Below are 16,429 nucleotides of genomic sequence, written 5' to 3'. Positions count from 1 at the left end.
CTCTCAATATTTTTATTTTTTATTTTTTTATATAATACTCTATTATTGATACAAAATGGGGTCTCTTTCCAATGAATGGTAATATAAAATGTAGAAGCACAGTGGTTATACAAAGTATTCTAATATACAATAAAATTATCCCATCCCAATCTCATTCTTCAACATTGATTTAGCGATATCCTGCAAAAATAATAGAAACCATCATTAGAATACAAGACACTTGGACACAACAAACAGTTAAAAGTTAGAAAATGGGGAAAGACTGCTATAACACCATAGATTATTCAGTCCAAAGGAAATGGTTGGAAGCTACTCTAGATGCCAACAACAATTTAATATGAATTTGCCAAAAATATAAATTACCTCAAGGAAACCTCTTGTGGCGGAAATGGTCCAAAGCTATTCTAAATGCCAACACAATAATAATTAAGAAGCAATTCAACATTTATTAGCAACCCTCAAGAATACAAAAGAAATTCTGAAACTTAAGAAAATTCTCACAACTTGATATTATATTAATGACTACAGTTCGCAAATTGTAGGGAAATCAAACTTTGTTGCACAATGCTCCTTGCTCATGCCTATCATTATACACGATCAAACTACTCCAACATGCAAGAAAATGCAAATGACTTCATCCATGCTTGTAGAAAGTACAAATTAATACATTAAAAGAAAATCTCTCCATATAATGAATACAGAGAAACCTTAGCTGAAATTTTAAATACAGAACTGCATTCAGATTGAAACACCACATCTAAGCCAAACACCGGGCTTGCAATACCAAAACTCCCAAATAGTATCCGAATTTTGCAATGTGCAGGGAACATACCAAAACACTTAAACCACAATCAAAATCCCTAAAATTAATTTAAATCCAAACCCTAAATCTAACAATTTTAACAAATACTATAGCATCAATTGAGAGAATACCCAGAGGCCGTAGAGAGAGATGAAAGGAAGAGTGTGTCCTCTGCTGGGGGTTCCGAAAGAAGATCTGGGTTTCGATTTGGGTTCCTACCAAATAATCAATTTATATTTGAATGACAGTTGCATAATATTTGGTTAAAAACTGAAGTTATTGGATAAACTGTTTGAAGATATATCAAAAACCCATTCAGAGTCGATTTCTCCTATAAGTAACAACCCATCCATAAAAATCAAGATATAAGTAATTCAAATTACATAATTCCAAAAACTCTACCGGTACCCAAATTGCAGAATCCCATTGGTATAAGCAAAATTCATTTTAAGCATCCAGATGAACGAATAGGAGTACCCAAAAACAGCAGAGAAACAAAAGGTACACGTTTCGTATGCAGGGGGTTTTGGTGTAAGAAAAAATGAAAAAACTTTAATCTGAAAGAGAGATGAAATCTACCTTGTCTTTGGCTTCCGAGACGGACTGTTGAGCCTGAAATGTTAAGAGAGTGGGAATTAGTGGTGGATGGCATCAAAAATTGAAGGAAGATAAACGAAATGGGTTTTAATTTCTGGGTTCAGAAAGCTTTACAATCGAAAGGTTAGGGAGCTAGGGAGAAGGCGAGGAGTTCAGCGCAGGGAGGGGAGAGTAATGGCTGGTTTGGTATTTATGTGCTTTGAAAAAAAGCTGTTTCTGCTGTGAGAATAAGCAACTGTGAAATAAAGTAGCAGAGTGTTTAGTAAACTTTTTTGTAAAAGTGCTTTTGAAAAGAAAAAAAAACAGTATTATAGTGTTTGGTAAACTTTTATGTAAAACAAATGTGAAAAAAGTCAGTTTTTCAAAGCTGGGTTTTGCAACTTCTTGTTTTTGGCTTTTTTCACTCAAAACTGTTAAAAAAAAGCTGAAACTGAATTTTTACCAAACACAAAAACAGCTCCCAGCTTTTTTTGATACCAGCTTTTTTCAGAATCATCTCAGTACCAAACCAGGCCTAAGAGAGACTGGACGGAACGGAACGGAACGAGACGAGACGAGACGGGACAGGACGGAACGGAACGGAGCAGGAGCAAAGATGCCCTCGGATGGAAACAAGGAGGAAGAAGGAGACAGAGAGGTTATAATTTTGTGTTCCACGGATGTGGAACGAGTTGTTCGAAGGGGGTGAGGTGGAACGAAAATTCACCCAAAACTCGTCCCGTGGAACAGCTCGTTCCATCCGTTTTAGGCGCACCAAATATGGGATGGAACGCCTTGTCTCACTCTGTTCCGTTCCGTCCCACGTACCAAATGGTACCCCGGGTAAACTTTGTATTTGTACGAGGGGTGCAGTAATGTAGAATACTAGAATAGCATTATTAAATGAAAATAAAAATATCTTTGACAGAAAAAAGGAGAAGAAAACTGAAAAAGAAGTTAAAAAAAAATCAGCTCCCAAGGTTGAAAAACATATAACAAGTCTCTGGTGTCAAAATTTTTCTGGTTTGACACCAATGAATGGTGTTATAAAGGTTAAAGCCACCAATGATTGGTGTTACAAAAGTTTAAGACACTAAATTTTAACTATGGTGACAGTTCAATTTACAAAGCTACTGATGAAGAAGGGTGTCCTCAAAACGATGTCCTATAGCACATTGTCTAGTAGTGTAATTCTCATTGATTGAAAGCCCTTGACTAATATGGACACCCGGAGTAATACGGCAACAAAAAAACATATTACACTTGAGAAGAAAAAAAAATGGCTCAACAAGCACCCGAGATGGGCTCAGGTTGTTCTGCGGGACGAGTGAAAATTACGGATAGTTTGGTATTGTCGTACTTAGAAAAAAAAATGCTTCTGTTGTGTGCTGTAAAAATAAAAAGCTGTAAAATAATGCAATTGAGTGTTTGATAAACATCTATATAAAACTAAAGTGACTATGTCAAATGACTAAAAATAATGTGATTTTAGATGTAATATAGTAATTTATTGTGCGTTTTATTTGTGGTTTATTTTTTTATTTAATCTCTCTCTAGAACACTTCTCTCCCTCATCGATTAGATGCAAATGGATATAATTTATTCAATACTCAACGAAATTGGGTGATTCAAAAAGGAAAGTTGCAGTACTCAACGAGAAGAAGAGATTGATACCTTGCATGTTGGCCAACTTGCCGTGGTTTGGCCGAAAATTGCCTCGAAAAGGACGATGCTCGCTCGAAAATTTGGAAAAGCTACTCCGAGCTATTTTCTGCGATTCACACGTATACACCAATTAAAATAAGCTTCAATCTAATCCTAAAGCACAGCCCAAGGGTTTCTAGAAGCTTCCCAACGTTGGAAAAATACGAAACACGTCGGAGAAGACAATGAACAGTGATAACTTCACTGTGGGGCTTCCCATGCACGGCTTGGGGTTTTTGGGGCTCTTCCATCTAGGTGTGCAGGTGGTGGTGCATGTGTGTGATCACAGAGAGGAGGAAGGTGGGTTTGTAGAGTGGTGAAAGCTCAGAGAGAGGGAGTCCGAGAGTGAAGAGAGGGAGAGAAATGAGAGCACGGCATGAAAGGGAGATAGAGAAGAAGAGGGAGGAGGATTCTCTACCCTCCTAATCTCTTTACCCTTCCATCTTTTCCTATTTGAACGGTCATGGTGATGCCACGTTAACATCTTATATTGATTGTTTTTATAGAGATAATAAGACAAAAAACAATGTGTGAAAGGAGGGGATGGAAGGGAATGAGAATAGGAGGGTAGAGAATCCTCCTTCTCCGAAGAGGGCTAGGGAACTGCCACGTGGCAGTCTAGAAAATGGGGCTGGGGATAGCCAAAATAGGGGTGGGCCCCTGGGCACACCATTTAACACCAAAAATCATTTTTTTTAAAAGAAAAATATCCACAAACTTAGTGAAAATACAAAATACCCTTTTTGCTCTGTAAACCCTCGGGACGAGTTGTTACAAAATTTTTATGTTCCAAAAAACTTAATCATTTGTGTCACATCCCGACCCGGACGGCACCACTTCCTGGGCCCGCTCCACCACCGTAGCACGATATTGTCCGCTTTGGGCCCCGACCACGCCCTCACGGTTTTGTTTTTGGGAACTCACACGAGAACTTCCCGGTGAGTCACCCATCATGGGATTGCTCAAGCCCCCTTCTCGCTTAACTTCGGAGTTCCTACAGAACCCGAAGCCAGTGAGCTCCCAAAAGGCCTCGTGCTACGTAGGGATGAGAATATACATATAAGGATCACACCCCTGGGCGATGTGGGATTTCACAATCCACCCCCCTTAGGGGCCCGACGTCCTCGTCGGCACACACGCTACCAGGGTTACGCTCTGATACCAAATAAATATTTGTCACATCTTAGCCCGGGGGAGACCACTTCCCGGGTCCGCTCCACCACCACAGCACGATATTATCCGCTTTGAGCTTACCATTCCCTCACGGTTTTGTTTTTGGGAACTCACGAGCAATTTCCCAATGGGTCACCCATCATGGGATTGCTCAAGCCCCCTTCTCGCTTAACTTCGGAGTTCCTACAGAACCCGAAGCCAGTGAACTCCCAAAAGGCCTCGTGCTAGGTAGGGATGGGAATATACATACAAGGATCACACCCCTGGGCGATGTGGGATGTCACAATCCACCCCCCTTAGGGGCCCGACGTCCTCGTCGGCACACATGCTACCATGATTAGGCTCTGATACCAATCTGTCACATCCCGGCCCGGGGTGGATCACTTCCCGGGCCCGCTCCACCACCATAGCACGATATTGTCCGCTTTGGGCTTACCATTCCCTCACGGTTTTGTTTTTGGGAACTCACGAGCAACTTCCCAATGGGTCACCCATCATGGGATTGCTCAAGCCCCCTTCTCGCTTAACTTCGGAGTTCCTACAGAACCCGAAGCCAGTGAGCTCCCAAAAGGCCTCGTGCTAGGTAGGAATGGGAATATACATATAAGGATCACACCCCTAGGCGATGTGGGATGTCACAATTTGAATGTATTCAAACGTGTGAGACGCATGGATGCTTAGAACAATTAAAACTCTTGAGTCTTAAAATGTTGGACATTTGTTATTGATATATTGGAATAGGTTTAAATGTTCAAATGAGGTATTAGTCAAAACTGAACCGTTGAATGCTAGTTGGTTTAATATTTTATTTGTTTAACCGAATCATTGGATGAGAAATAAATAAAATGGGGAGATTTTTTTCAAATGGAAAATGATAAACTCACACCATTTTGCTTCACCTATTGTAGGTTAATACATCACTAATCATTTGATTGGACTAACTCCACTACTTCGTTTTATTATTTGAATAGTTCATTTTTCTAATCATCATTTGAATATTACTCTTGCAAATATTGGCTTAATTTTCATTCTTAACAAAAAAAAATGGTGTTCGTCTATTTGTTTGGTTATGGTTAGATAATTCAATATTATCAGATTTGGCTAATTTTTTCGTAAGACTGATCTTTGAATAATGATCTAAAAATTGTGCAATTTAAAACATGAGATTGTTGTAAATAGTGTGCTTATTTAGGAATGTGATTATGTAATTTTAAAGTAGAAAACCAACAGAATTTAGGATCAATCATCATAGGTTTTGTATTACTTGTAAGGTATGAAGTCCCATCACAATTAGTATAAATAAGGGTGCATTTGGTACGTGGGACAGGATGGAACGGAATGGGACGAGGCGTTCTGTCCCAGCAATTCATTGCTTCTCTAGTCAAGAAATACCCAGATGTAAATTGTTCTCTGGAGATTGAACAGTTGTATGAAGAAACATCCAAATGGTTTCTATCAAATCGACCCAAAAATAACCAATTCTGAAATAGAGATAACCAGAAATATCATATTCTTTTCTAATTTACATGGCAGAAGAAAGCTCTTTCAAGCATGAATATCCTCATGGTTTATTTGTTTGCTAATTTGCTTTATATTTAGTTGTGTTACTCTTGCGTTTCAAATGAACTGGATTTCTAAAGTTCCTGTTGAGGAACAAGGAATCTCACCCTCCATGTGTTTCTTGGAAATTTCTTATAAGTCGTAAAGTATAGTTTTGAACTTCATTGCTACTTAAAATATAGTCATTTTATATCTAGTTTTCTATACATTGACCTTCTAAATGCTAAACAAAAAACACGGAGACACACAGAATCTTAGTGCTCCCCTCACCAATATATATGATTGTTGAGGATAATTGCTTGGCTTAGAAGTTTTTGATTTCTAGGAAGGGAGAAAAGGCTAGAGTTTCATGGGGTTGTTTGACGTTGGAAGTTTTTTTAAACATTTGGTTTGTCTGTAGAATAAGAATTTTGAGGATTATAAGGGAGTGAGAGTAGATGAACTATAGGGTAGAGTTAGATACTGGGCATCAGTTTCGAATGAGTTCAGGGATTATTCTCTTTCTTGTCTTAGAAATTTCATAGTTACACATTTATTATCATCTTAAATGTCTTCTTTGTCTTCTTATTCTATACAGTATTTAGTATATATGGTATGCTAGCTATAATACATGGATTTCCCGGGAAGGAAATGCCTCTCCCTTGCTCTATTTCATATCAGCATTTCAAATAATAATAATTTGACACTTTGAAATTAGAAGTTACTTATTTTAGAATTTTCAAGCACATAAATAATTTGACCGAGTCCCATTATTTGGTGTTTCAATATACAATATATAATTTTTCTTGTAAAAGGAACCGAGCACCATATCTTGAATATGGACACAGACAAATGCATCTTTCGAAATTTCACCTTTTCATTGCAACATCTCTTTGTTTGCATTAATTTTTAATGACCTTGGTTTTTGCAAGACTGAAGTGCATTTAGGTCATATAACATTAGTCGAATCCTCAGATGGTATCACTCTCAGATTTTCAGTGCATGCCAAAGTTGATGCTTCACTTTAAGAATTGCAATAAGGATATGATGCTCCACTTTGTTTTATCATTTAATCATACGCTTGTAATTGAATCATGTGTATGTTGATGCTTCATTCATTCATGTGTTGTTTTTTTTGCATGTGAAGGTATGGATGAATATGAGACTCAATTCTTTGTTCTTTTGAACGTTTGGATTATAATGGCACAATTCTTTACTATAAATGCACAATTGTTAAGGTATAGACAACAACAAAGGAGACAATGGGAAATAGCTAGCTTAGAGCAGAGGACATTTGTTAGACTTCATGTTAGGAGAAAGGAAATAAATCGTATCACGCGATTGAGTGATACTAACTGTTTGTGGGAGCTGCGAATGGATAGGAATGCATTTGCAGTTTTATGTGATTTACTACAAACTCATGGTGGATTGGTAGATGATGGTCATGTTACAATAGAGGAGCAAGTAGCTAATTTTGTTAACATATTAGCCCACCACAATAAAAGTATGTTTATGACCTATCATTCCTACATTGTCTAACGTAACCTTGATGTGTGACAAATAGGAAAGGAAGCATAATAAGATGAATCAAATAATGGGATGCAATGCACACCTTATGGTGCAAGACTTCTCTCAAACACCCTATGATTGATGCAGCATTGTAAGTGTAGTTGTATTGTTTCTCTATAGGGATCTTGATACGTAGATTTACATTAAGTTTCCTTAGAATAAGATGGATTGGTTCAAATAATTATAGACCACAAAATATTGTCTCAATTGAATGAGACATTCACTTTGCGAATTCAATCAATGTTGGTGAATGTGCCAATGTGGTATACCCGTCTAAGTGATTACTTGATCAATCATGGATATTTGAGTATAATATGCCATTTGCTTGTTCATTAAGAAGTATTCCGAACTTGCTAGAGTTTTAATCTATGTTGATGATATGAATCTTACTAAGATTTTAAAAGAGCATGAGCAAACTACCTCACATATGAAGTCGGAAATTTGAGATTAAGAATCTTAGGAAAACTTGTTCATATCTTGACCTGAAGTTCAAGCATTGTTCTGACGATATTCTGGTTTTTCTGTCAAACCACACCCAAAAAGTATTACTTTTGAGTACACCCATGATCATCCATTTGCTAGATGCAGATGAGACCCTTTAAGAGGTTGTGTAACTCGAAGTTCCATATCTAAGTTCAACTTGTACTTTATTGTACTTAACTAATTGTATTAGGAGGATATCACCTTTGTTGCTGATATGTTGACAACATACAACACCACAATTGCATGCTACCACTAAATTGGCATTAAAAATGTTTTTCCACTACCCTAGAGGTACTATGAATTTGGGCTTATCTTTTCGCATCTCAATCATATCCAACTAAGGGTGGGCAAACGGGTAGAGGAACAACGGCTTGGGGCAGGTAGTCTAAGTTCGAGGCGGGTACGGGCCGGTTCCAAATATTTTAGAGAATAAACGGGGTAGGGCGGGGTGGGCTAATGTCATTTACGGGGTGGGCCAAGTCCATATACTTAGAAAAATGGGGTCTCAGACTGATCCATTTCTAATTATAATGAACGGTCGAGATTGAATGATAACCTATCATCCAATCTCAACCGTTAGTTTCTACCCTAGTCATCCCAAGTCCAAGTTTCCATAATCAGTCCCTCCACCATCCGTCCCTCCCTCGACTTCCTCGTCTCCAACTCTCAATCGTCTTCTTCTCCTCGACGATAGTGCTCACCAGCCTCACCTCACATAAATCAGCCAACCCATCACCTCCGTCATGACCAACACAACAGCACCACCTATCCAGCTATCCTCCTCGATGACATTCTAGAGAACCTAAGTTCCAAAACCACGACGGCTTGATTCTCCACTCTTCGACAACACCACTGCCGTCGCAACTACCATCACCGTCGTCGAGGACACTGCTACCAACCATCATCCCTTTCAAATTTAGATAATTTTGAATTAGAGTTTTGTTATTAATGTGAATTTCTGGTATAGGGATTTTAGGGTTTTTAAATTAAAATTTGTATATTGATGATTGATCTATTACCACCGTTTAGGGTTTTTTTAAAATTTGAATTGCATTTCTGACTTATTGCAATATTCCTAGATATATATAGGTGTTATTGCAGTATTGCTATATTGGAACGTCAAAAGGTTGGATTGAGGGTTTTGAGATTGGGGGAGAATCCCCAATCTTTGTGTAGGGTTGAAAGGGTTAAATGGGAACAAGATACTTGAAGAAGAAGAGAATTAGAAGGCTTGCATTCTTGTTGCCATGATTCAACATCTCCTCGAACAATCGAGATTCAAGAAAGTTAAAGAAGAAGAGAATAAAAACAAAAAAAATGACCCTTGGACCCGGCACGTTTCAAACGGGCCGGGTTAGGTTCAGTTCATGTATTAGAATTTGTTGTACCCGCCCCAGCCCGGCCTGTTTCTTTTAAACCCGGGTCTAGTCTGGTCCCTTCAAAATTGGGCCCAGCCCTAGATCCAATTCCCTGATCCTCAAAATTATGTTTGCCTTATTAGTTTTGATGACGCTGGTTGCTTATCAAACTTGCACAAGGTGTTCCCAAATGGTTATGTCTTTACTATTAGGAAGTACCGCAATATCTTCTAGGTCCACATAATTGAGCTTAGTTGCGACATTTTCAAATCATGTCAAGCTCCCATCAACTCACTATGCCACACATTAGTAGACATGCGTGGGAGCTCTTGTTGGGCAATTCGAAGCTCTATGTGACTTTAATAGATCAGATGATCCAAGAAGTCACCACCAAGAATATTGTGCCCCCGAATTTTTCTTCGCTCATCAACAAAATATTAGACGATTGAAGTCAAGCTGATTCGATCCTAAGACATTCTCATTGATCTTCTAAGTCTGGAGAATCCTAAAGAATGTGACATCCCGTCCCGAAATTATCGAAATCGTACGTGTGAAATGACCACTTTGCCCCTAGTTCATTTTCGTTACATTATTGGTTGTTTTGTGTGGTGTGGCATGTGCTGGGCCACACACACACACACTGTCACTCCCCTCTATCCCCTGTCCATTTCCCTATCTCTCTCTTCCGAGCTCCATTCCTTCCCTTCTCTTTGGAAACGTACGGACACACACACAACTACACCAAACCCTTACAGATCGAGGAAACCAAGTACACCTTCAAGCTCGTGAGGTTGAGAGGAGCACGATCGTACCATTTTCAGGTGAGAACTCTAACGTTTTCACGTCGTTTCAAGGTGGTCTGATTTGAGTACTATTCATGCGAACGTAAATACTAACGTTTTAGGAAATTTGAAGCTCATAGGTAGCTTGGTGGTGTCCCAAGGAGCCTCGGAGTGCTTCGTTTGAAGAGTTTTGACGTCGGGATCACCGTGGTCGGAGTTGGCCGGTTTTGGATAGTTTGAACAGGTAAGTTCTGGTGGTTTTTGACCCTTAAAACTTGTATATCGTTGTTCTACTAGTTCTAGGCGTCGTTTTGGTGCAAGAATCATGAAAAATGGTTGAGAAACGAGTGAGAAAACACGGTTTTAAAATTTCCCAGTTTTCCGGCACCGGCGACGGCGCCGGAGGTTTATCGGAGAAGGAGACGGAATATTCCGTCAAATTCGACAGAATATTCCTGACGCCGTTGACGGAATCCGTTAGAACTAACGGAATATTCCTCACGGCGTCAGTTGACGCCGTCAGCGTGCCAGGCACGTGCCTGCGCGTGGCCGGCGCGTGGGGGCGCGTGCGGCGGAGAAATTTTTTTCTAAAAATATGGGTGTGATCCTGAGGTTGTGTAGAGCACGTTGGTATATTCATTTGTCCAATTTGAGCAATGTATGAGAAGTTATTACGAGAAGTTGGTTATGTGCTTTAAAATTGACGTTTTTATAGTTATTTCGCATATAGGTGATATGTATCCCGAGGACGAGCGTGGTCACTCGAGGTAGGGGGGCTACGACCCTTCCACATACCAGTGAGTGGGCTTTTGGTTTTCCGTATATACCTATATACATTTATTTTCCCAGAAATTGTTTGAAAAGGGTTAATTATTTTATGCCATGCACCATATTATTATCGTTTATGCATCATTGCATACATTAGTAGTGGTATACATATACATATGCATATTGGGTGCTGTGGACGCACAGGTAAGTGCCAGGTAAGTGTTATTCATATTTACATTCAGCAGTAGTTTGAGATGCTTAGAGAGCTCATAACCTGCACCCCCGGTGTTAGTGCTCCCGCCCAGAGTAGGGCATAGTCCTTCACGTGATGTTCACCTCCCGCACCACACGCTCAGCTTGGATCCAAGTTAGGTGCACAGTCCTGTCGTACAGACCACTTTAGGTGGTTCCGACTCGTAGGTGACCCGCGATTATTCGCACAGCCTTCACGTGATCGTAGCACTAGAGCGTATATATGTATTACTCCCAGGCCTGTCGTACAGACCACTTTAGGTGGTTCCGACTCGTGGGCAGGTTCAGTTATTGAGTATGAGATTTGAGCTCTATATGCAGCCGTACAGGTCACGTTAGGTGACTCCGGCTGCCAGATTATATGTTATGATTACGATCTATACCTGAGCACTTGCATTTCATTATGAGGTTCCGACATGGCATATTCTTAAGCATGATTGGCATACCCTTGAGCATGATTGGCATATCTATACATACGTATATATGTTATTTTCTGGGAAGTATACAGGTTTTACGGCGAGGGGTTAGAATGTATTTTACTAAATGGTTTTCGAAAAGCTTTGTTTTTGCCCATTCACGCTTTTGTTTTGCGCCCCTCCAGGTTCTAGTTGCTTAGCAGTTTCGGTGGTTTCCCAAAGGGCTTTTCTGGCATTTCTGACAGACACTCACCAACGTAGGGTCACCTTCGGGTGTACTGTTGTCGCATCTTTTCTTTTGGACTGCTGTAGACTTGCTCTGAATTTGTGTTTCACTTACGCTAGCACTTGTTTTAGTACTTTGTATGCTAGTTTTTAATTATTCGTACTTTTTATATTATTACTTTATTAGCTTTCGCACGTGCACATGGTTACGTCACCTTCGTGTGACGGCCAGCACGCCCTGATCTCGGTCGGGGTGTGTCAAAGAATATCGAGAAGTAGATGTCACGTCCTCTTAGGAGTGTGATTACTTGCAGCGCATGCTAATTTCTAGATTGTAGGAACCCTAAGATATGTAGAGGGTCTAGCTTATTCCATGTTGGATCAGATCTTTTTATCTTGCGGAACAAGTATGGTCATTATTGACGAAGTCACTCTGACTTTGCCTATTGCCACGGAATGGAATGATGGTGGCACCACTACTCCGTCTGATCCAGCTCCACTCGAAACTGATGAGTCATGACCGAACTTCTAAGGTAACTGTATTCTGATTCACTTAACCCGATCTCGAAAAATCATTGTCCCACAATGTCTACTTGCCAGAAGCTTACCAAGGTATTGGATCGCACGACCAATCTCATTTACACCATTGTAAAATGTGGGTTTATTTGGGAATGTGATTGTGTACTAATTAACTGGAGCATTCCGTTCACAAAAAAGGAAACAAGGAAGTTTACCAAAAAAAAAAAAAGGGAAACAAGGAAAAGCAAGAAAGTTGACGAGTTTATGATAGTTGGGTTAGACTCAATTTGCTGTGAGGAACCCGACCCGTACACAAAATGGATTGTGGCAGGCGAAGGACATGGACCCAGCTTGGACTCGTTCAACGTTTAGGTCAAGTAGCAGAGCAGAGTAGATTAGATACGTAATTGCACAGAGGCTTATTTGTTTTTATTTTTGTGTTTTTTTGTTGGTAAACGAGAGTTTGACTCCTAGGACCTGTTTTTGGAGAAGTGTTTTTGTGTAGGCCTGTAGGTTCTGTGGAGGGGTTAAAACTCAGATCTGAAAACATAGGACACAGATTCACACAACAGCCTTCCCTCACTCCTCAGTCAGTCGCTCTCACCCTGCAAAATCTACACAATTTCAATGCTTTTCTCCTGACCAAAACCTGCAAAACCAACCCGCCCCCCGCCCCCCCCCCCCCAAAAAAAAAAAAAAAAAAAAAAAAAAAAGCCTTCCTGCGACCAAAGCCCAAAAAAAAAAAATGAAAATGATGACCCCTTATTTTCACAAGCTGATTGTGTCCTCTACTCTCCAAGCCAAGCAGCTGGTACAATCTCTTACTCTCTTTATATTTAGCCTTTTAATTGTGGTTTTTTGTTCTTAATTCTGTGCTGAACTGCTGATTAGTGATTAATGTTTGGGTTATTTTAATCTTGCTTTGTTTGGTGTGCTGAGAAAACTGGGGGTGTGGAATCCAGATGCAAAATTGGGTTTTATTTCTTCTGTTTCTGGAGGATTTTGCAGACCCATTTAAGACAGGAAAAAACCCTTCAAATTCCCAGTTTGTGTGTGTTTTTTTTGGTGGGTGGGTAAAAACATAAAGGTTGAAACTTTGGTTTGGTTGTATGGTAATTCCAGGTTGTTTAGATATTTTCTTCAATTTTTCGTCAAAGGGTGTTCTAATAGAAATCCGATAGACTTGTTTGGTTACATTGTCAATGGTTAATAAGATTTTTCAAAACGAAATTTGACTTCTCTGATTTTTTATTTATTATTATTTTTTTTTAATTTTAAATTTCGTTCATGAGATTCCTAATGTTAGGAAGATAATCAAAAGCCAGCTCAGTATGGATGCTAACTTTATTTCTTACTGGAATGAAAACATGAGATTTGATATCGGTTTGGCTCCGTTTAGGGAGATGGAATGTTATTCTAAGTTTGAAAATCTTCTGGCACCAATGGATGATATATGATAGATTGTTTATTCCTGGTAGGAATTTTCGTCGAGGTAGAGGGAGTCTTGCACCGTTGCACGTATAATTGTTTAACTAGATAAAAGTTATTTGGACTATACTTTAGGTAGGACCAAAAATCGCTTGAGATTTCCACTATTTTTCTTAATCTCTGCTATTCGTTGAAGAAACAAAATTAGAGTTGTAGTGCTCTACTATCGGTAAAAGTTGCAACGGTGCATTAGCAACTTTGAATTTATGAATTCTCAGCAAATAAAGAAGTTTTTATCGGATTTTACAATTATAATTCATTTCCCGAATGGTGGTAATAGCGTTGTTCTTACTCCATTTCTAGTCTCTCCAGTCTGATTGTTTAGGCTCATATCAAAAATTGATATGCTTCTTAATAGTTGCCTCTGCTTTTATTTTCTGGTCACTTTTGTCTCCGAAAAAATTTGTGGTTTACTTGCTTCATTCCTTTGGGAGGCCTCTGAAACAACATGAGATTTGTTTCATACAAATAACGTAAGTTTTGTTCATATAATTATCTGATTGGTTTAAGAATCACCTTCATGGACCTGAAACTTTGCATGGTGGGTGTTTTATTCTAGCTAAAACCCTTGCTTGATTTTGTAATTGTAGAGGATCCCGGAAAGTTTTGTCCAGAAATTCAGAAATGAGCTATCTACCACTGCTAAGCTCACTGTTCCTGATGGTCGTGTTTGGCATGTGGGAGTAAAGAAGGTTGATAACAAGTTTTGGTTTCACGGTGGTTGGCAGGAGTTCATTGAACATTATTCAATCCGTGTTGGATACTTTTTAACATTCAGATATGAAGGGTGTTCGTCTTTCACTGTCCATATATTTAATTTGAAAACTGCTGAGATTAACTATCAACCTACTGCTCTCAGTAGTACTGGAGGTTCTGTTTACCGGTATCAAGTTTTTGAAGAAATGGAAGATGATGACTCGGTTGAAATCTTGGGTTCCTCCCCTACATCCATTGTTACCGATTCTTTGAGAGACAAGCGCTTTGGTGACTCTGCAAATCAACTGATGCCTGGGAAAAATTGTACTCCATCGCTGCAGAATTTGTTTAATGGTTCCAAACCTAAGAATTGCATGAGCAGGAGTGATGCTGGGAACCTGCATCTGTCGAAGGGTGATGATCTACAAGCAGGTAATGAATCTACTCGAGATAATGGTCTTCAATTTAATGTAACAGAGCTTAAAAAGACAGTGGATGAAGTCAAATTGCGTAGTCCAGGTGAAGATACACGAAGCATAAAGAAGACTATGAGAAAAAAGCGGAAGGTTAATCCTGGTAAGATCTCTGAACTCATACTGTTTGTCATATCGTTAATGGGAATTGCGAACCTCGTTTTTAATTCTATGAGAGTGCAGATGTGCAGGAGTCTTCTTCTAAACAAGAAAAAGAAGTGGAAATCCGCTTTCGGTTTTATGAAAGTGCATCTGCAAGGAAGAGAACCATGACAGCTGAAGAAAGAGAAAGGGCTATCAATGCAGCCAAAACATTTGAGCCAGATAATCCTTTCTGCAGGGTCGTCCTTCGACCATCCTACCTATATAGAGGTTGTATAATGGTGAGTCTTCAATAATGATGTGATACATTGGTTCTGCTTGTTGATTTCAGATTGTTACGTCTTGGCTTAACATTACTTTTTGCTCATGCAGTATTTGCCATCCTGCTTTGCCGAAAAGAATTTAAATGGGGTTTCAGGATTCATCAAACTTCAGTCCGCTGATGGTAGACAATGGTCAGTCCGATGCCTTTATAGAGGAGGTAGAGCAAAATTAAGCCAGGGATGGTATGAGTTTACGATGGATAACAATCTGGGAGAGGGGGATGTTTGTGTCTTTGAATTTCTCAAGATGAAGGACATTGTGCTGAAAGTTACTGTATTTCGCGTTCTTGAAGATGCAGGATTTGTGAACCAGCCTCAAAAGCGACATCTCACCCCCAGCTAAACCGATTAGAAATTACTGGGTACCTTTCTGGTAAATTTGAATGTCGAAACTGCATCAAAGAATCTCTGTTCTCTTTGTGTAGTGATCTGATTTGTTCATGTGGAAGTATTTAGATCTATTTAGTACCCAACTTTCAGGATGACTACGAACTTTTTTTTGTTGTTTAGGAGTTTTAATATAAATTTTCGAGTCTTGGCTAGCACTGTAAATAGATTGTTCAATGCTATGTTGTCAACTGCCGTTATTGCTTCATATTTCTATGCACTTATTAGTCATTGGTACTTCATCTGGCATTACGTTCTATGTACTTACGTCTTACGGGTAAAATGCATTGAATTCGGTTTCTGGCCAACTGGCTTAACTAACCTACGAGAAATTCTCTCCTGCAACCAATGCATAATTCCGATAATGTCTTCCATCTGCCAGATTTGTTTACTATTCCTATTGAATTATTTTACGAGGTTGATGTGCAAGTGCTCATGGCGTTGCCTTTATCCTCATTGAATTTTATATAACAATATTCTATTTGAACACCATCTTTTTGTCTATCATTTTAATTTTTTAATGGAAGCCAAGCCACATTGGGCTGGATTAGGCTGTATTTGTGTATCACTTTACAGTCTCACTATTCTCTGAGCGACCCAAAGACTTGAATGAAATAAGAAAAAGTAAAAAGAAGCCTCATTAAAAACCTCAACGTATTATTGCTTTCGGCGCAGTTTTATTTGGTGGCAACTTTTTCCAATGTCTCAGTAGAGGAATGAGGATCCTTTTCGGATTCTCTTTGTGAGAATTCTAAAGATACTTATATTCTAATTGTTTATCGAATATTGTATGG

General features: G+C 39.2%; 1 protein-coding gene and 1 long non-coding RNA gene across 4 annotated transcripts; one reads left to right on the top strand and one right to left on the bottom strand.

Annotated features, from left to right (window-relative positions):
• Nucleotides 1-9: 9 nt before the first annotated feature.
• LOC137729923 (uncharacterized) lies at nt 10-1,622 on the bottom strand. 2 transcript variants are annotated; one of them, XR_015952632.1, is made up of 4 exons: nt 1,382-1,619; nt 934-1,017; nt 364-602; nt 10-180 (listed from the first exon to the last, which is right to left on the bottom strand). It is a non-coding gene; the product is annotated as an uncharacterized LOC137729923 (long non-coding RNA). The 2 variants fall into 2 exon arrangements; XR_015952631.1 differs by having other exon boundaries at nt 364-1,017; nt 1,382-1,622.
• Nucleotides 1,623-12,495: 10,873 nt separating this feature from the next.
• Nucleotides 12,496-15,877, top strand: LOC137729074 (B3 domain-containing transcription factor VRN1). Of its 2 annotated transcripts, XM_068467896.2 has the most exons (5): nt 12,551-12,977; nt 14,245-14,782; nt 14,870-14,926; nt 15,007-15,206; nt 15,298-15,877. In XM_068467896.2, the coding sequence occupies exons 1-5, from the start codon at nt 12,912-12,914 to the stop codon at nt 15,589-15,591; spliced, it is 1,155 nt and encodes a 384-aa protein (XP_068323997.2). In that variant the 5' UTR covers nt 12,551-12,911; the 3' UTR covers nt 15,592-15,877. The 2 variants fall into 2 exon arrangements, with proteins under 2 accessions (XP_068323996.2, XP_068323997.2); XM_068467895.2 differs by having other exon boundaries at nt 12,496-12,977; nt 14,245-14,926.
• Nucleotides 15,878-16,429: the final 552 nt, after the last annotated feature.

The sequence above is a fragment of the Pyrus communis genome, chromosome 10, assembly GCF_041283825.1.
Source record: "Pyrus communis isolate YQ-2024b chromosome 10, ASM4128382v1, whole genome shotgun sequence".
NCBI lineage: Eukaryota > Viridiplantae > Streptophyta > Magnoliopsida > Rosales > Rosaceae > Pyrus > Pyrus communis.
Note: the sequence above shows the minus strand (reverse complement) of the source record. Positions and strands in the feature narration are given on the sequence as shown.